This window comes from Pan paniscus, chromosome 15, assembly GCF_029289425.2.
Source record: "Pan paniscus chromosome 15, NHGRI_mPanPan1-v2.0_pri, whole genome shotgun sequence".
NCBI lineage: Eukaryota > Metazoa > Chordata > Mammalia > Primates > Hominidae > Pan > Pan paniscus.
Window position 1 is genome coordinate 22,953,108 of NC_073264.2, and position 16,194 is coordinate 22,969,301.

General features: G+C 43.2%; 1 protein-coding gene across 1 annotated transcript; it reads right to left on the reverse strand.

Moving 5' to 3' along the window:
• Positions 1 to 524: 524 nt before the first annotated feature.
• METTL3 (methyltransferase 3, N6-adenosine-methyltransferase complex catalytic subunit) lies at positions 525 to 15,224 on the reverse strand. Its single transcript, XM_003804748.6, has 11 exons — positions 13,515 to 15,224; positions 6,049 to 6,266; positions 5,558 to 5,962; positions 4,117 to 4,292; positions 3,299 to 3,515; positions 2,881 to 3,068; positions 2,150 to 2,188; positions 1,878 to 1,986; positions 1,692 to 1,757; positions 1,411 to 1,523; positions 525 to 756 (listed from the first exon to the last, which is right to left on the reverse strand). The coding sequence occupies exons 1-11, from the start codon at positions 13,612 to 13,614 to the stop codon at positions 645 to 647; spliced, it is 1,743 nt and encodes a 580-aa protein (XP_003804796.1). The 5' UTR covers positions 13,615 to 15,224; the 3' UTR covers positions 525 to 644.
• Between the last annotated feature and the right edge of the window lie 970 nt (positions 15,225 to 16,194).

The following is a 16,194-nucleotide window of genomic DNA, read 5'->3' on the forward strand; positions in this document are numbered from 1 at the left end:
GCCTCCCGGGTTCAAGCGATTCTCCTGCATCAGCCTCCCGAGTAGCTAGGATTACAGGCGCCCACCACTACGCCCAGCTAATTTGTTGTATTTTTAGTAGAGACAGGGTTTCACCATGTTGGCCAGGCTGGTCTCGAACTCCTGACCTCGTGATCCGCCCGCCTTGACCTCCCAAAGTGCTGGGATTACAGGCATGAGCCACCGCACCCAGCCTGCATTCCTGTTTTTTTAATGGCTTTGGAGGGTAGGAGTAGAGATGGGGTCTCACTATGTTGCCCAGTCTAGTCTTGAACTCCTGGGCTACAGTTACCCTCCTACCTCGGCTTCCCAAAGTGCTCGGATTACAGGTGTGAGCCACTGTGCCTAGCCTATAATGATCATTTTAATGTTTCCCATGCACTCATTTAGTTTGAACTTTCACAGCAACCCAATGAGGTAATACTCCCATTTCACATATAATACTGAGAGATGAGTTGCACAAGATTATACGCTGTTAAGTAGCAGAGCCAGAATGGACTTCAGAATCCCAACTACAATACAAATGTTTATTTAAATAAAGAAGAAAGCTATTGTACAAATATCACTCTTCAGGTTTAGCTTACAGAGCCATGGCTATGGATTCTTAGCTCTGTAAGGAAGTGCTTCTATAAATTCTTAGGTTTAGAGATGATACCATCTGGGTACCTTTGCTTGAACCGTGCAACCACATCTGGGTCTAGTAGGTGGATCCCATCCAGTTGGTTTCCAAGGGTGATCCTGAAACAGTGTAAAAGGAGGGGCAAACCAGAAATCCTGGAATTAGAGGGTTTAATATTGTTAAAAAAATGCATACCAAATGAAGACTGCCTATCATCATATCAAATATGCCAATTCTAAAAAGAGCTTAACATTAGAATAGTATATGGTAGAATTACTAGTTCAGAATTGGCATAGATTCTGGTGTTAAAATAGACTGGATCTGTATTATCTGAGGGTTAGTAACTAATGCTTAGCCAGGCCTGCTTCACAGAGTTGCTACCAGGGAGTATTCTTTGGATAAGCAAAATGCTAGCAGCATGTGTTTTAAGCTCTGTTAAGGGGTGAAAGATGTAATTATTGACAGATTAAATAGATAACTTCATAACCACCAGGGGGCAGATTCAATACATCACAGAATGGCTGAGGAAGATCCTTGGGTTGTGAAGAGAGTAGAAACCCTAGGGAGCAGTGCTTTTGGGTCCCAGAACCTGTTGAGTTTCTAATGAATATTTGTAGAATCTCATAAAACAGTTTAAATACAAGCTTAAGTGGCTTATGAATCCTGTGAAGCTCATTTATGGAAGTGGAAAACAATGTGAAGATCTACTAAGTTCTGTCCTTAATCATAAATAATAGCCCCTTGAGGACTAGCCTGTTCTCTGGTCACCTTACCAGTTGGGTTGCACATTGTGTGGTCGTCCAAATAACTCAATCTTGCGAGTGCCAGGAGATAGTCTTTCAATCATGCCATAGATTTCATCTGGTTTATGACTGGTGGAACGAACCTAGGAAATAAAAACTAGCTGCTTTTTAAGTTACACAAGATTGCAATTCTAGCCCTTTCTATTATGTTTATGATCTAAATGACAAAAATCTGGGATGAGAATACACCCAACATGAATAACTGATACCAACAAAAATGTGGAAGCTTTGGAGGCCTGGGAAGCACATACCTCAGCTACGATCACATCACAGTCCAGACCCTGGTTGAAGCCTTGGGGATTTCCTTTGACACCAACCTGCTCACCACAGATAACAGATTACCTTATGAAACCACACCTTTGAACTTTTTCTCAGTAAGAAATCAAATGATTCTTCTTTGTGCTCCACCTATTGAATTGGGCCCCACTGCTGCTCACCAAGCAGTGTTCCTTCCCATGGTTCAACCAGTGACCTGTACGGCCTGTCCGAATGATGCGTTGCAGTTGATTTGTCTTCACCCAAATAATTTCATCTACCCGTTCATACCTGTGGGGCATAAAAAAGAACTAGAGTTTTAGCCAAACTTTTACAGTTTAGGGGTAGTACCATTTATAGAAGCAAGGAATCACAGAATACTCTGGGAGAAGAGAACATGTATCTCACTGCAACAGTATTACCCTCAAAAGAAAGCAACACAACCACTACTTACCCCCAGAGGTTTAGACATTCTCTCCCCAACTCCATGGCCCTAGAAAGAAATGAGTTAAACAACTATTTGTATGCCCATATTTTTTTTCCCTTCAAAATATGTGATGTGTTAAAAACACTATAAACACTTTTTCAGTAGACGCTCAGTGAACATTTACATGCACACCACCAAAAGCATGGTGGATCTAAGAATGAAAAGATAAAACTATGCTCAACAACCTTACCTTTCTCAAAGAACAAATGTAGAGTTAAATATATATTCGGGGTACAATTTGCATTGTAAACAGGCATTAGGACTCAGTAGAAAAAAAGACTGGCTGGGCATGGTAGCTCACGCCTGTAATCCCAGCACTTTGGGAGCTCAAGGTGAGTGGATCACAAGGTCAGGAGATAGAGACCATCCTGGCTAACATGGTGAAATCCAGTCTCTACTAAAAATACAAAAAATTAGCTGGGCTGGTGGCACGTGCCTGTAATCCCAGCTACTCAGGAGGCTGAGGCAGGAGAATTGCTTGAACCTGGGAGGTGGAGGTTGCAGTGAGCTGAGATCACACTACTGCACTCCAGCCTGGGCAACACAGTGAGACTCTCTCAAAAAAAAAAAAAAGAAAAAAAAGACTAAATCAGTCATACATTTAATAGTGGGGCTAGGAAAACCCAGGATTTTATCTCCCATTCAGTATTCACTCTTGTACTGTATCTGTCCATACCTACATAACTGAATTGCATTACCTGCCTGTGACCCAGAGGAAGAGAAAGCCATCATCCTGTAGTACGGGTATGTTGAGCCTGCGCATCTCATCATCTGTCAGGGTCCCATAGGGCAGTTCCATGTGAATATCCCAGGGTGGGTCAGCCATCACAACTGCAAACTTGCCCAAGATACTGACGTCCAGGTAGCGGATATCACAACAGATCCACTGCATAAAGTGGTATTTGGTCATCTTCCCTACTTTAACTCTCAGATTCATGGCCCGAGTCCCTCTTTTCCATTTGATTTTTCCTATTCCCTTAAAAGCTTATCTATCCCCCTCCATTCCCAATAAGCAAGAGAAGATTGCTGAATTATGCTCTGCTTTCTTAACGTGTATGGCTGCCCTATCAAACATAAGTCCATAAGTTGAGACGAGTTTTCTGAGCAGACAGGTACCTGAGGTGGGAAGAGTCGGTCTGCACTGGAATCACCTCCGACACTCTGTGTAAGAGCAAGCTCCTGGCTTGGCGTGTGGTCTTTGCTGCCAGGGGCCTCAGAATCCATGCAAGCATCAATTTCATAGTGAACATACTTGCAGGTATCCATGTGGAAACATGTATTAAGGAAAGAGCAGTCACCTAAAGACTCATCAGTGTGTTTATTGATAATTCGTCTGGGAAAATAAAAAGGGAGAATCAAGATGGTACTCCAGATGTAGATCCAACAGTTCAAATTCCAAATGATTTCAAAATGTCTATTTTATTACCCTCCCCTAATTCTATCATTAGAGCTTCCTCCAAGAGTTTTAAGGGAGGCAGGTAGCATGGAAATCCATAATTCATACTACAGAACAATTGTAATTCCTCTCTGAGTAAAGACTTGGTTTCCTGTTTTACCACTGGAAGGCAAGCAGTGCAGGAGACTTGGGTAGAACAGAATAAAACACTGACCTAAGAGTTTAGGTTCCTTTTCTCCTAAGATTATCCTCCTTTCAGAGTACTTTAACTTTCACTGTGGCTCAGAGACAGACATACTTTGCTATTCTAAGAGGGAGGGAGCTTTAAAAAAAAAAAAAATCTCAGTTATTTGGGAGTACAGCCTGTATTCTTCCCACACAATGCACTTCTGAAAGTACATCTTCAGGGTCTGGAGGACTTACACAAACCATAAACTAAATAAGATTACAGACAGAACCCCAATGACTGGAAGGAATATGCTGAAAAGGAACGGCTGCTTCTGACAAACCCATCCCACCTCATTCCCTTCCAAGAGACCTGAAGTGCAGCTTGCGACAGGGTCGATCAGCATCACTGGCTTTCATGCACTCCTCCTTGGTTCCATAGTCACAGAATTCTTGCACTTGGGCCCGACCTCGAGAGCGAAATTTTTCAACAATGGATTGTTCCTTGGCTGTTGTAGTATTTAATAGCTCTAGGATCTCCTGACTGACCTGTGACAGAAGTAGCCTTGGACTTAAAATGTCTTGTAGATCAAACTGGCTCTTAGACCAACTCCGCAAATTCTTTTTGACATTAATGTCTTCTAAGAGACAAATCAACTTTTTTTTTTTTTTTTTAAGAGATGGGATCTTGCTGTCACCCAGGCCAGAGTGCAGTTGTGTAATCATAATTCACCGTTTCTCCCACTGAACTCCCAGGCTCAAGTGATCCTCCCAGCTCAGCCTTCAGTTGTAGCTGGGAATACAGGTGCATGACACCATGCCAGCTAATGTTTTAATTACTTTACTTTCTATAGGGATAGGGTCTATGTTGCCCAGGCCGGTCTTGAACTCCTCGCCTCAGGTGATCCTCCCGCCTTGGCCTCCCAAAGTGTTGAGATTACAGGAATGAGCCATTGTGCCTAGACCTAAATTAGCTAACTTAATATTGGAAAATTGGAGCCTTCAGATAAGAGATTTGTTAGGGGTTCAGTCCTTCCTCACAAATATGCATTTGGGATGAAATTAAAATGGAAGAGGCCTGGTTCCTACCGCTAAGCATTATGTTAACATCCCCTTCCCAGGAAGGCATTCCTTCTACAAAAAACATATTTACTGGGTGCTGAACTAAAAAGTATAGTGCTAAACACTTTACTTTTTAGCTCAGAGTCTATTCAGTTCTATAAGGCAGGATACGCTGGTATTATCTTCATGTTACAGATGAGAAGACTAAGGGTCAAGAGAAGTTAATTAACTTGTTCAAACTCACGCACTAGAAGTACCAAACAGATAAGAACTCATGTCAGGCCAATACTTATACTCAGAACCAATTCACATTATTTAGTTAATTTCCATAATTGGTCTAGTATTCCTCTCCATTCATCTCCCTATATTTCTATATATTTGGATTCCTCTTCTCTTGATCCAATTCTTTCAGATTCAGTGACAGATTATCTAAATAAGAATTTGTCGACGTTGGCATTATTGACACTTTGGGACTGACAACTGTTTGTTGTGGGGGTTTGTCCCACTATGCACTGTAGGATGTTTAACAACATCCCTGGCCTCTACCCCCACTAGATGCCAATAGCACTCCCCCATGTGTGACAATAAAAATGTCTCCGGACATTACCAGATCCCCTGGGAGTTGGGCAGTAGGGAATCATCCCCAGTTGAGAACCACTGCTGTAAACAGTTCTTTGCCCTAGGGGTAAATCCCTGTCAAACAAAGCTATAATTAAGAGCATATTGTGAGAGTATTTTCACATGACCCCTACCTTCTTGCTCTGTTGTTCCTTAGTGGACTGTTGGTTCAGAAGGCTCTCTATCTCCAGATCAACATCTGAGGCAGCATGTTTCCTTGATTTCTTGGCTGGCTCCTTTGCTGGTTCCGATGCTGAAGAGTTCAGACCAGAGACTAACGAACTGGCAAAGGCAGCTATTGTAGTTGAGTCCTGTTCTGCACGCCGCTTCTGCCCTGTGACAGTCCCTGCTACCTCCCCAGGGCCCTTCTTTTCTGCCACAGCACCCATCATGGCAGAGAGCTTGGAATGGTCAGCATAGGTTACAAGAGTAGGATGTGCATCATCTTGTAGGAGACCTCGCTTTACCTCAATCAACTCCTGAGCTGCAAACTTCTGCAGGAGGCTTTCTACCCCATCTTGAGTGGCAGGAGCATCTGGCTAGAGAAGGAGGGGAGGTATGGGCAGTAAGACACTGACCGTGAACTGAGAATAAGTTGTAAATCCTAACTCTGTCAGGTCATTACCGTGGAGATGGCAAGACAGATGGACACAGCATCAGTGGGCAATGTTAAGGCCAGATCAGAGAGGTGGTGTAGCAACTTCTTCTCTAACTCAGGATCTGTAGCTAATTCAGGAACTGCTGAAGCTGTGCTGGGCTTAGGGCCACCAGAGGTGGGTGCAGTAGGCACTGGGCTGTCACTACGGAAGGTTGGAGACAATGCTGCCTCTGGATTCCGTAGATCTAAGAATGAAGAGAAGTGAAAATGAAAAAAGGCAACCACTGTTGGTCTATATATTTCTGAGAAGTCAAATTCTCTAGCATTCCCATACACAGATCTTTCATTTTGTGCAGGAAATTCTGTGACCAACTTTAGCACTAGATTACCTATCCTCAATCATACTAAAACATTCACTGCTTTGTCAAGATAATACTGGATTTTCTATCTACCTTTTCTCTATTGAGTGAGTAATGTTTTCCTAATTCCCTATCCTTGCTGTGATACAAAGAAAGTAAATTATTAGCATGATAGATTTAAATATCCCTACCACCTTTCTATCAACCTACATTTTAATAAAGGACAGGAACATACTCAACAACCTAGGCTGGGATCCAATATTCTTTTTGAGGCATGTAGTGTGAATTTTAATGAATTCAGGCCACTGATCAACAAAGTGTACAAAATGACAATGTTGGGGGCCAACAGTGTTACCTATAACACTCACAAACACAAAAATCTTAATACTTTGCTGAAGCCTTGGTTACCAAATGATATTTCCTGACTATATTATTATCATCTATTACTTCACAAGCTGGGTTGCCATCATAACCTTAATACGATTTGAGAAACTAAAATTAGGACAAAATGTTACCTTTGAGAAAGCCTAATATCTGTGGTTAATTAAAATATAGATGAAATATTAAACTCCTAAGACCTGAACTGAAATTGCTAAATAAGTAGGCCATTAGTTTACATTTAGAAATATTTTGTTTACTTAAATATTTCCATTCTGGTAAGGCACTGGGGCTCACGCCTGTAATCCCAGCACTCTGGGAGGCCAAGGTGGGTGGATCACTTGAGGTGAGGAGTTCGAGACCAGCCTGGCCAACATGGTGAAACCCCATCTCTACTAAAATACAAAAAAAAAAAATTTAGCTGGGGGTGGTGGCGCAAGGTTATAATCCCAGCTACTGGGGAGGCTGAAGCAGGAGAATTGCTTGAACCCACGAGGCAGAGGCTGCAGTGAGCCAACATCATGCCACTGCACTCCAGACTGGGCGACAGAGCAAGACTCTGTCTCAAAAAATATATAAATAAATAATTCATTAATTTGAAAATTTTCCACTCTAATGGAAACTGAATTTATTAAAATCTGACTCAGGGCTTGGTGTGGTGCCTTATATCTGTAATCCCAGCACTGTGAGAGGCCAAGGTGGGAGGATCACTTGAGCCCAGGAGTTCCAGACCAGCCAGGGGAACATGGTGAAACCCAGTGTCTCTAAAGAAAATTTTTTTTAAAAATTAGCCACACATGGTGGCCTGTGCCTGTAGTCCCAGCTGCTGGGGAGGCTGAGGTGGGAGGATTCCACTCTCACCCATTTCTTCTTTCGTTTTCAGTTTCTCCAGTTAGTAACTGAAGATGTTCTTTGAGTAATTAAGTGAGTGAGAAAATTTTTAAGTGAGAAATCTATAAAAAGAACCATGTTAACATAAATATTTCAGTCCTTACAAGTTGGTATTGACTTTTCTCATTGGTAATCTGACTGATTTAATACTGCTCATTCCAATATCTGGTGATGTAATTCTGGTTATGAATCCTTGTATTAATAACACCTCCTGGGAGGTTTTTTTTCCCCCACATTACATTCAGAATATTAGAGCTGAAAATACCTTTTTTAAGGTTATCAGGAGGAGGGAGCTTATGTTCAATGTGGTGGATAAAACTTAACTGCTGGTTAATACAATTGTTATTCAGGTGAAATTCCCTAAACTTTTCACGTGCAAAGTTTTGTATGTATACAGACATTTGGGGAAAAGTTTTATCATCCCTAAAACCGGTTACTGTCCAGAAAATGATAAGAATCCCTGGGTTCCAAATCCTTCATAAGGTATTTATTCATTTATTTATTCAACACATTTACTCAATGCCTCCGCTGTGCTGCAACTACACTGACATTCTGCTTCTAATCTAGCGAAAATGATGTGTTGGGTTTAGCAAAATAATACATAAAATTGATTCACCCTTTAATTAAGAGAACCACTGAAATTAATATGGTCTGAGTACAAATTTGCTGAATCCTTAAACGTGTCAACATCTATATGCACATCTTCAATCTCAAAAAATATACTGGAGCAGTTCACATATTTACTATGTGCTAAACCTGGCCAAATATAGTTTGTTTCCATTAAAATAAAGATTTTTTTTTTTTTTTTGAGACGGAGTCTTGCTCTGTTGCCCAGGCCAAAATAAAGATTTTTTTCAGTAATATTTTTCTTTTTAAAAAAATATACTTTACCAACATGAGATATATAACACCCATTAGGATGGCGCTTCCTCAAAAATCAAAAATAGAATTACCATATGATCTAGCAATTCCACTTTGGGGTATATGCCCAAAAGCATTAAAGCGGGGTCTCGGCGGGGCGTGGTTGGCTCACACCTGTAATCCTAGCACTTTGGGAGGCAGAGGCGGGCGGATCATGAGGTCAGGAGATCGAGACCATCCTGGCTAACATGGTGAAACCCCGTCTCTACTAAAAATACAAAAAAATTAGCCGGATGTGGTGGCAGGCACCTGTAGTCCCAGCTACTCGGGAGGCTAAGGCAGGAGAATGGGGTGAACCCGGGAGGTGGAGCTTGCAGTGAGCCGAGATTGCGCTACTGCACTCCAGCCTGGGTGACAGAGCGAGACTCTGTCTCAAGAAAAAACAAAACAAAAAAGAATTAAAGCGGGGTCTCAAAGAGATATTCATACACCCAGGTTCATAGCAGCATTATTTACAATAGCCAAAAGGTAGAAGTAACCCAAACGCCCACCCATGGATGAATGAACAAAATGTGTTATATACATACAGTGGAATATTATTTATCCTTCAAAAGGAAGGAGGCCAGGCATGGAGGCTTATTTATGCCTGTAATCCCAGCACTTTGGGAGGCTGAGGATGGAGGATCACTTGAGCTCAGGAATCCAAGACCAACCTAAGCAACATGGCAAAACCCTGTTGGACGTTTTGCCCAAAAAATACTAAAAATTAGCCAGGCGAGGTTGTATGTGCCTGTAGTACATATAACAAGCACCTGCCACCACACCTGGCTAATTTTTGTATTTTCAGTAGAGACAGAGTTTCACCATGTTGGCCAGGCTGGTCTTGAACTCCTGACCTCAGGTGATCCACCCGCCTTAGCCTTCCAAAGGCTGCGGACACCTGTAGTCACAACTACTCGGGAGGCTGAGGCAGGAGAATTGCTTGAACCCAGGAGGCAGAGGTTGCAGTGAGGTGAGATGGCGCCACTGCACTCCAGCCTGGGCAACAAGAGCGAAACTCTGTCTCAAAAAATAAATAAATAAATAAATAAATAATAAAAACGCCAATCTAACAAAGGTCTCCCAATATTTTGCCCATATTATTTTCCACTATTAATGATATGGTGGATACATTTTAGTTCATTTTATATCCTTGTCTTTTGACACTCAGTTCAGTAGTCGGTAATTATCAGATTTCAGTAATGCTGTAAAAAACAAGGTGTGGCCGGGTGCAGTGGCTTTACACCTGTAATCCCAGCAATTTGAGAGGCCGAGATGGGCGGATCACGAGGTCAGGAGATCGAGACCATCCTGGCTAACACTGTGAAACCCCGTCTCTACTAAAAACGATACAAAAAAATCAGCCAGGCGTGGTGGTGGGCACCTTTAGTCCCAGCTACTTGGGAGGCTGAGGCAGGAGAATGGCGTGAACCTGGGAGTCGGAGCTTGCAGTGAGCCGAGATCGCGCCACTGCATTCCAGCCTGGGCAACAGATGTGGTAGGCAAATTTTTATTTCCGGTGAGAAACGAATGGAATAATCTGAACTTTTATCAAGTCTTGAGTTATATCTTACATGACAACATGATTCATAAACTTACAATACAGTGTTTAACAAGGGTTTCCTAAGAATCCTAAAGCTCAACAAAACACATTCTTTGAAATAATCAAAATAACACGGAAAGAACAGTGACATTCTGGTTTAATTTGTATGTTTCATCTTTACCTATTACCAACCACAGTACCAAATGATGGGTCAGATCAAGCTCTCGGTCAGAAGACAAGATACATTTAATTACAACCCCAAAAATACTTTTATAAGAGTCTTAACTAGACTGGGATTACATCTGTAATCCCAGCACTTTGGGAGGCCAGGGTGGGAGGATAGCTTGAGCCCAAGAGTCCAAGACCAGCCTGGGCAACATGGCAAGGCCCTGTTTCTACAAAGAAATAAAAATTAAAAAGTAGGCAGGCATGGTAGGGTACACCTGTGGTGCTAGCCACTCAGGAGGAGGCTGAGGCAGGAGGATCACTTGAGCCCTGAGGTCAAGACTGCAGTAAGCTGTGTTCACGCCACTGAATTCCAGCCTGGGTAACAGAAAGAGATTCTTGTCTTACACACACACACACAGAAAAGGGTCTTAGCTATATTATTAGCTAAATATACAAATCAAGAGATATTCATATCTAAAAAAGAAAAAATAAAAATAAAAAAGGATATGTACATGCAGGGAGAATACAGTCTTATTGTCAAAAATATTAAACATGTTTAGCAAGGACCTGGATCAAAGTATCAAGGCTCTAGTAGTTAGGTCTGCATACAGCAGAAAGTTTGGTTAATACCAAAATGTAGTTAATGTCATAGAAAAATGAAATGAAACTTAAAATGACCAAGAGCAATTAGAATCATTCATTGAAAGAGTATGAATTTAGAAATGGAAAAGTATAAAGAAGTATGATGCCGGGCACAGTGGCTCACACCTGTAATCCCAGCACTTTGGGAAACTGAGGCGGGCAGATCAGCTGAGGTTGGGAGTTTGAGACCAGCCTGACCAACATGGAGAAACCCCGTCTCTACTAAAAATACAAAATTAGCCAGGAGTGGTGGCACATGCCTGTAATCCCAGCTACTCAGGAAGCTGAGGCAGGAGAATCACTTGAACCTGGGAGGCGGAGGTTGCGGTGAGCCAAGATCGCGCCATTGCACTCCAGCCTGGGCAACAAGAGCGAAACTCCATCTCAAAAATAAATAAATAAGTATGATGAGGAACAATTAAAACCAAGAAACAACAAACAACACCACAGATAGAGGATGGCCTGTCACAAAAACGACAGAAAGGTGAACACAAAGTAGTCAATGATGTAGTACACCAATATAGCGGCTTTTTAAAAGTTAATTTTGTAGGCCAGGCATGGTGGCTCACACCTGTAATCCCAGCACTTTGGGAGGCCAACGTGAGTGGATTGCTTGAGCTCAGGAGTTAGAGATCAGCCTGGGCAACATGGTGAAACCCCTTCTCTACCAAAAATACAAAAAATAGCTGGGCATGGTAGCACACGCCTGTGGCCCCAGCTACTTGAGAGGCTGAAGTGGGAGGATCGCTGGAGCCCGGGAAGTCAAGGCAGCAGTGAGCCATGATCATGCCACAGCACTCCAGCCTGGGTGACAGAGGGAGACCCTGTCTCTAACTAACTAACTAAATAATTTTGCAGACCACTTTGTTGAAACAAACAACTGCCTGATCCTCAGGTCCCCTTTTGCAACTGCCATTGCTGAATGGGAAAAGACTCCACAGGAAAATTAAATAGGCTGGATATGGTGGCTCTCACCTGTAATTCAAACACTTTGGGAGGCTTAGGCAAGAGGACAGCTTGAGCCCAGGTGTTCAAGACAAATGTGGGCAACATAATGAGACCTTATCTCTATTAAAAAGTTAAAAATTAGCCAGGCATGGTGGCATGCACCTGTAGTCCTAGCTACTCAGGAGGATGAGCCGGGAGGACTGCTACACTCCAGCCTGGGCAACGGTGAGAGACGCTATCTCAAAAACAAAAGCAAAAAAAGTCGTTGGCATCATTTACGCACATTTTTAAAAAGTTTCAAAACAGGAAACCAAAGAATAGGGGAAAAAACATAACAAAACAAAAAATTGTATCTATAAATAAATCAATGAAGTTTCTAGAGCAAGGGAAAAAAAATTATCCCTCTTAGGTAATTCAGGAACTACTCTGAGACTTGACTACTAATTATTGCCTGATCATATGACTTGCACTTCTTACTCCACTATTCTCCCCTCTTACCTCTTTAATTATCTAGGTTCTATATAGCCAATAAAGGCCAAATTCAAGTGCCAATTCCACTATGATGGTTTTGACGGCTTCACTACCTACACCAGCTCTTGTTACTTCTCTTCATTGTACAGACTGTAGATTCATTTGGTTTCGTACATATATCTTATCATATTCCTCACTTTTTGTAAGCATCTACCCTTGAATCCTATGCTTTTTAAACTTCTTGAGGACAGGGGCAATTTCTTCCTTATTTTTGTCTAATGAGACCCATGAACACTGTAGATACTCAAGAAAGGTAATTAATTAGGTGGGAGGATGCTGCCAGTGCATCTTCTATTTCTAGGGGCCAGAATACGAGCACATGAACCTAACATGATCTAGACAAGATTTAGAGATGCAGTTGAAGATACTGACAAATATTGGAACAATCTACCACAAGGGTGATACTGAGTCACTATTTTTGCAGAGCTTTGTTACTAGTTTGCCTTAAATAATTCAGAGTTTGTCCTGAGGGTAGGGAGTGGATAACAGTGAATTTAATCTTTTAAATTTCCTTCAAGTTTTATGATCGTGACACGGGGGCAACAGGAGAAGAGAAAAAGTTTGGAAACCAAACACAAATGTTTTCAGATTCCTGCTAGGTATGTAAATGGCTAAGTCAATGCCGGTAGGGGTACTCATTCAGAAACACCCAGTGCCACTCTGTACGGGCCACTAAATTGGGCACTGCAGATATAAAGGTTCATTCCTCGCTTACTGTACCCACAGCTGCCAAGAAATGACCACTACAAAACAGTCGTTATAACTGAGGGAACAAAGCGCCAAAGCAGCAACAAAAAGGGGTTCTTGCTGCTTCGCGGGATAGGGGGCTGAGCAGCCTCACAAAGGCGACGTCCTCGCAGTCTGAAGAGGAGTGGGCAAGGCGGACGAGGGTGGGGCTCAAGCGTCCGTCCGGTAAAAGTGAGCTGGAAGAACCGAGGCCCAGCGTGAGGAGGAACCGCGAACTACTTGCAGAAGGGCGAAGGTCTGCTGCTGAAGGTGGAGAGGGAGTACCAATGTAGGAGGCTTTATAGAAATGGCCGTTTGGTAAAGGGCAGTGACTCTGGAGCTTTTTCTCTAGGGATCCCGCCCGTCCTCCCCGGTTGAGCCTCGGTCCCAACAGCCCAGTGCCTCACCCAAGTGCCCCGAGTCCTGCTTCCGCCTCCGCTGCAGCCTCTCCCGCAGAGAGTCCAGCTGCTTCTTGTGGGCCTGGATAGAGCTCCACGTGTCCGACATCCTAGTATCCCAGCCCTGACACCTCTCGAATAAGGCGCGGCGGACTAGCACCTCCCAGCACTCGCTCCAGGATATAGCCAATTCTCACGCGGACACCCCGAAGGCTAACCGGAAAATGACCCCTGGAGATGAGCAAGACAGAAAAGTCATTTCCGGTGTCGCGCTTTCTTGGAAGCTATAAAGAGCCACGTTAGGTGTTGGCAGAGCGGCCGGTATAGTCCTTATACCCGCTCTCTCATGCTTCCGGACACAGTGAGGCTGTGGTTGCCATGTTGGTGACTGGCAGAGCGGCCATGTTGCTTATAGACGCGCATGCGGCCATGTTGAATATTCAGAGAGGGGTCCTGAGAGTTGACCTGTGTTAAAGTAGCACTCGTAGAGAGCAACACCATATAGTACAGTTTTTGGGGTTTTTTTCTTTTTTTTTTTGAGACGGAGTTTCACTCTGTCGCCCTGGCTGGAGTGCAATGGCGCGACCTCGGCTCACCGCAACCTCCACCTCCCGGGTTCAAGTGATTATCCTGCCTCAGCCTCCCGAGTAGCTGGAATTACAGGCGCCCGCCACCACGCCCGGCTAATTTTTTGTATTTTTAGTAGAGACGGGGTTTCACTGTGTTGGCCAGGCCAGTCTCGAACTCCTCACCTCGTGATCCGCCCTCCTCGGCCTCCCAAAGTGCTAGGATTACAGGCGTGAGCCACCACACCCGGCCATAGTACAGATTTTTAAGATGAAGGATCACTAGTTCCTTTTGACAGTTTGGTACTAACATACCTTTTCCACTGAAGGTGGTGTTGGTTTGTTTCCATGCGTTCATTTACAAAAAAATAAAAAAATAAAAAACACAACGGTGGTCCCCAGTCTGAGGTGAGGAGGGGGCGGTGGTGGGTGCGGGCATGCTTCTTTGTGTGGACGAGGCGTGGGGAAGTGGGGAGGGCTGATGAAGGAAAAATCCGAGAGGTCTTCAAATACATGATCTCTCTCTTAGGCTAAATTTACAAAGTACGTGTAATCTATTAAAATCGGGTTCCGACACTAAGAGGGCTTTGAGGTCCTGGTTGCGTTGTGTTTTTTGTTATGAGAGCTACCTGCATGAGTGTGTTCAGTTTGTGAAATGTAATTGAGCTGAACATTTTGGTATGTGCACTTTTCTGTATGTGTAGTAAACTTAAATACAAGGTTGTTGGTGGTGTTTTTTCCTACAATCCTTTTTTTCTTTCTTTTTTTGACACATTTTCATTTTTTTTTTTTTTTTTTGAGATGGAGTCTCACTCACTCTGTCACCCAGGCTGGAGTGCAATGGCGTGGTCTCAGCTCACTGCAACCTCCGCCTCCTGGGTTCAAGCGATTCTCCTGCCTCAGCCTCCCGAGTTGCTGGGATTACAGGCGCGTGCCACCACACCTGGCTAATTTTTGTATTTTTAGTAGAGACGGGGTTTCACTATGTTGGCCAGGCTGGTCTCGAACTCCTGACCTCGTGATCTGCCCCCACGATCTGACCCCGCCTCAGCCTCCCAAAGTGCTGGGATTACAGGCGTGAGCCACCGAGCCCGGCCTGACACAGAGTTTCATTCTTACTGCACAGGCTGGTGTGCAGTGGTGTGATCTCAGCTCACTGCAACCTCCGCCTCCCGGATTCTAGCTGCCTCAGCCTACCTAGTAGCAGGTATTACAGGGACCTGCCACCATGCCCAGTTAATTTTGTATTTTTAATAGAGATGGGGTTTCACCATGTTGGCCGGGCTGGTCTTGAACTCCTGACCTTAGCTCATCAGCCTGCGTTGGCTTTCCAACGTGCTGGAATTACAGGCGTGAGCCACCGGCTTGGCCTTTTGTTTGTTTGTTTTGTTTTGTTTAATGGAGCTCCCTGAATGGAAACATTTCAGGAATCACTGACTTATCCAATGTCTACATGATGCCATACGCTGTTGTCCAAAAAATACAAAAAATAGTTTGACTGGCGTGGCTCCTGTTTTCAAAGAGTTTATAATCTGGTCAAGGAGCTGTGAGCCAGTTTATTAATACTGAACCATCTTCACAGCATGAGGTAGCATGGGCATAGACTTTTTAAAAAACAAAAACAAAACGAAACAAAAAAACAGGAAAAAAAAAACGTGATTTCAAAGAAGAGGAGGACTCCAAGTTTAATGACCCAAGAAGGCATTGGAAAGAAGCTGGAATCAAGGTTCAGGCTTGAAATGACCACTAAGGTTTCAGTAGGTGAAGGTATAGGAGGGAAATCCAGGTCTGGAATATGATAAAGGCAAAGGTCTAGACTAGAGGTGGGAAAGCATGATGTGTGTTATGCCAATCTGGACTAGTTCGCCAGAACATAAAGATTTATATTTGGGAATATTGGGAGAAATTTTAGATTTCCAAATTTGAGGCCAGATTGTAGAAGGTACATGGTACCTGAGTAAAGAGTTGGCAATTTATTCAGAATACAATAGGAAACACTTAGGGTTTGTAAATAGGAATGTTTCAAAATTGATTTGCTGTTCTAGATAAATTGAGGTGAGGAGGAAGGAGATTTTGGAGAGGACAAAGATGGTTAGTAGTCCATTGTAACTAAGTGTCTGATG

What these genes read in the sequence shown, in the direction of transcription:
- METTL3 (XM_003804748.6), bottom strand. Translation starts at nt 13,614, where the DNA reads ATGTCGGACACGTGGAGCTCTATCCAGGCCCACAAGAAGCAGCTGGAC. An exon ending in AGGAACAACAGAGCAAGAAG is followed by an intron (nt 4,293 to 5,557) that starts GTAGGGGTCATG and finishes CTTCTGTCACAG; the next exon opens with GTCAGTCAGGAGATCCTAGA. An exon ending in GAATGTCTAAACCTCTGGGG is followed by an intron (nt 1,987 to 2,149) that starts GTAAGTAGTGGT and finishes TATGCCCCACAG; the next exon opens with GTATGAACGGGTAGATGAAA.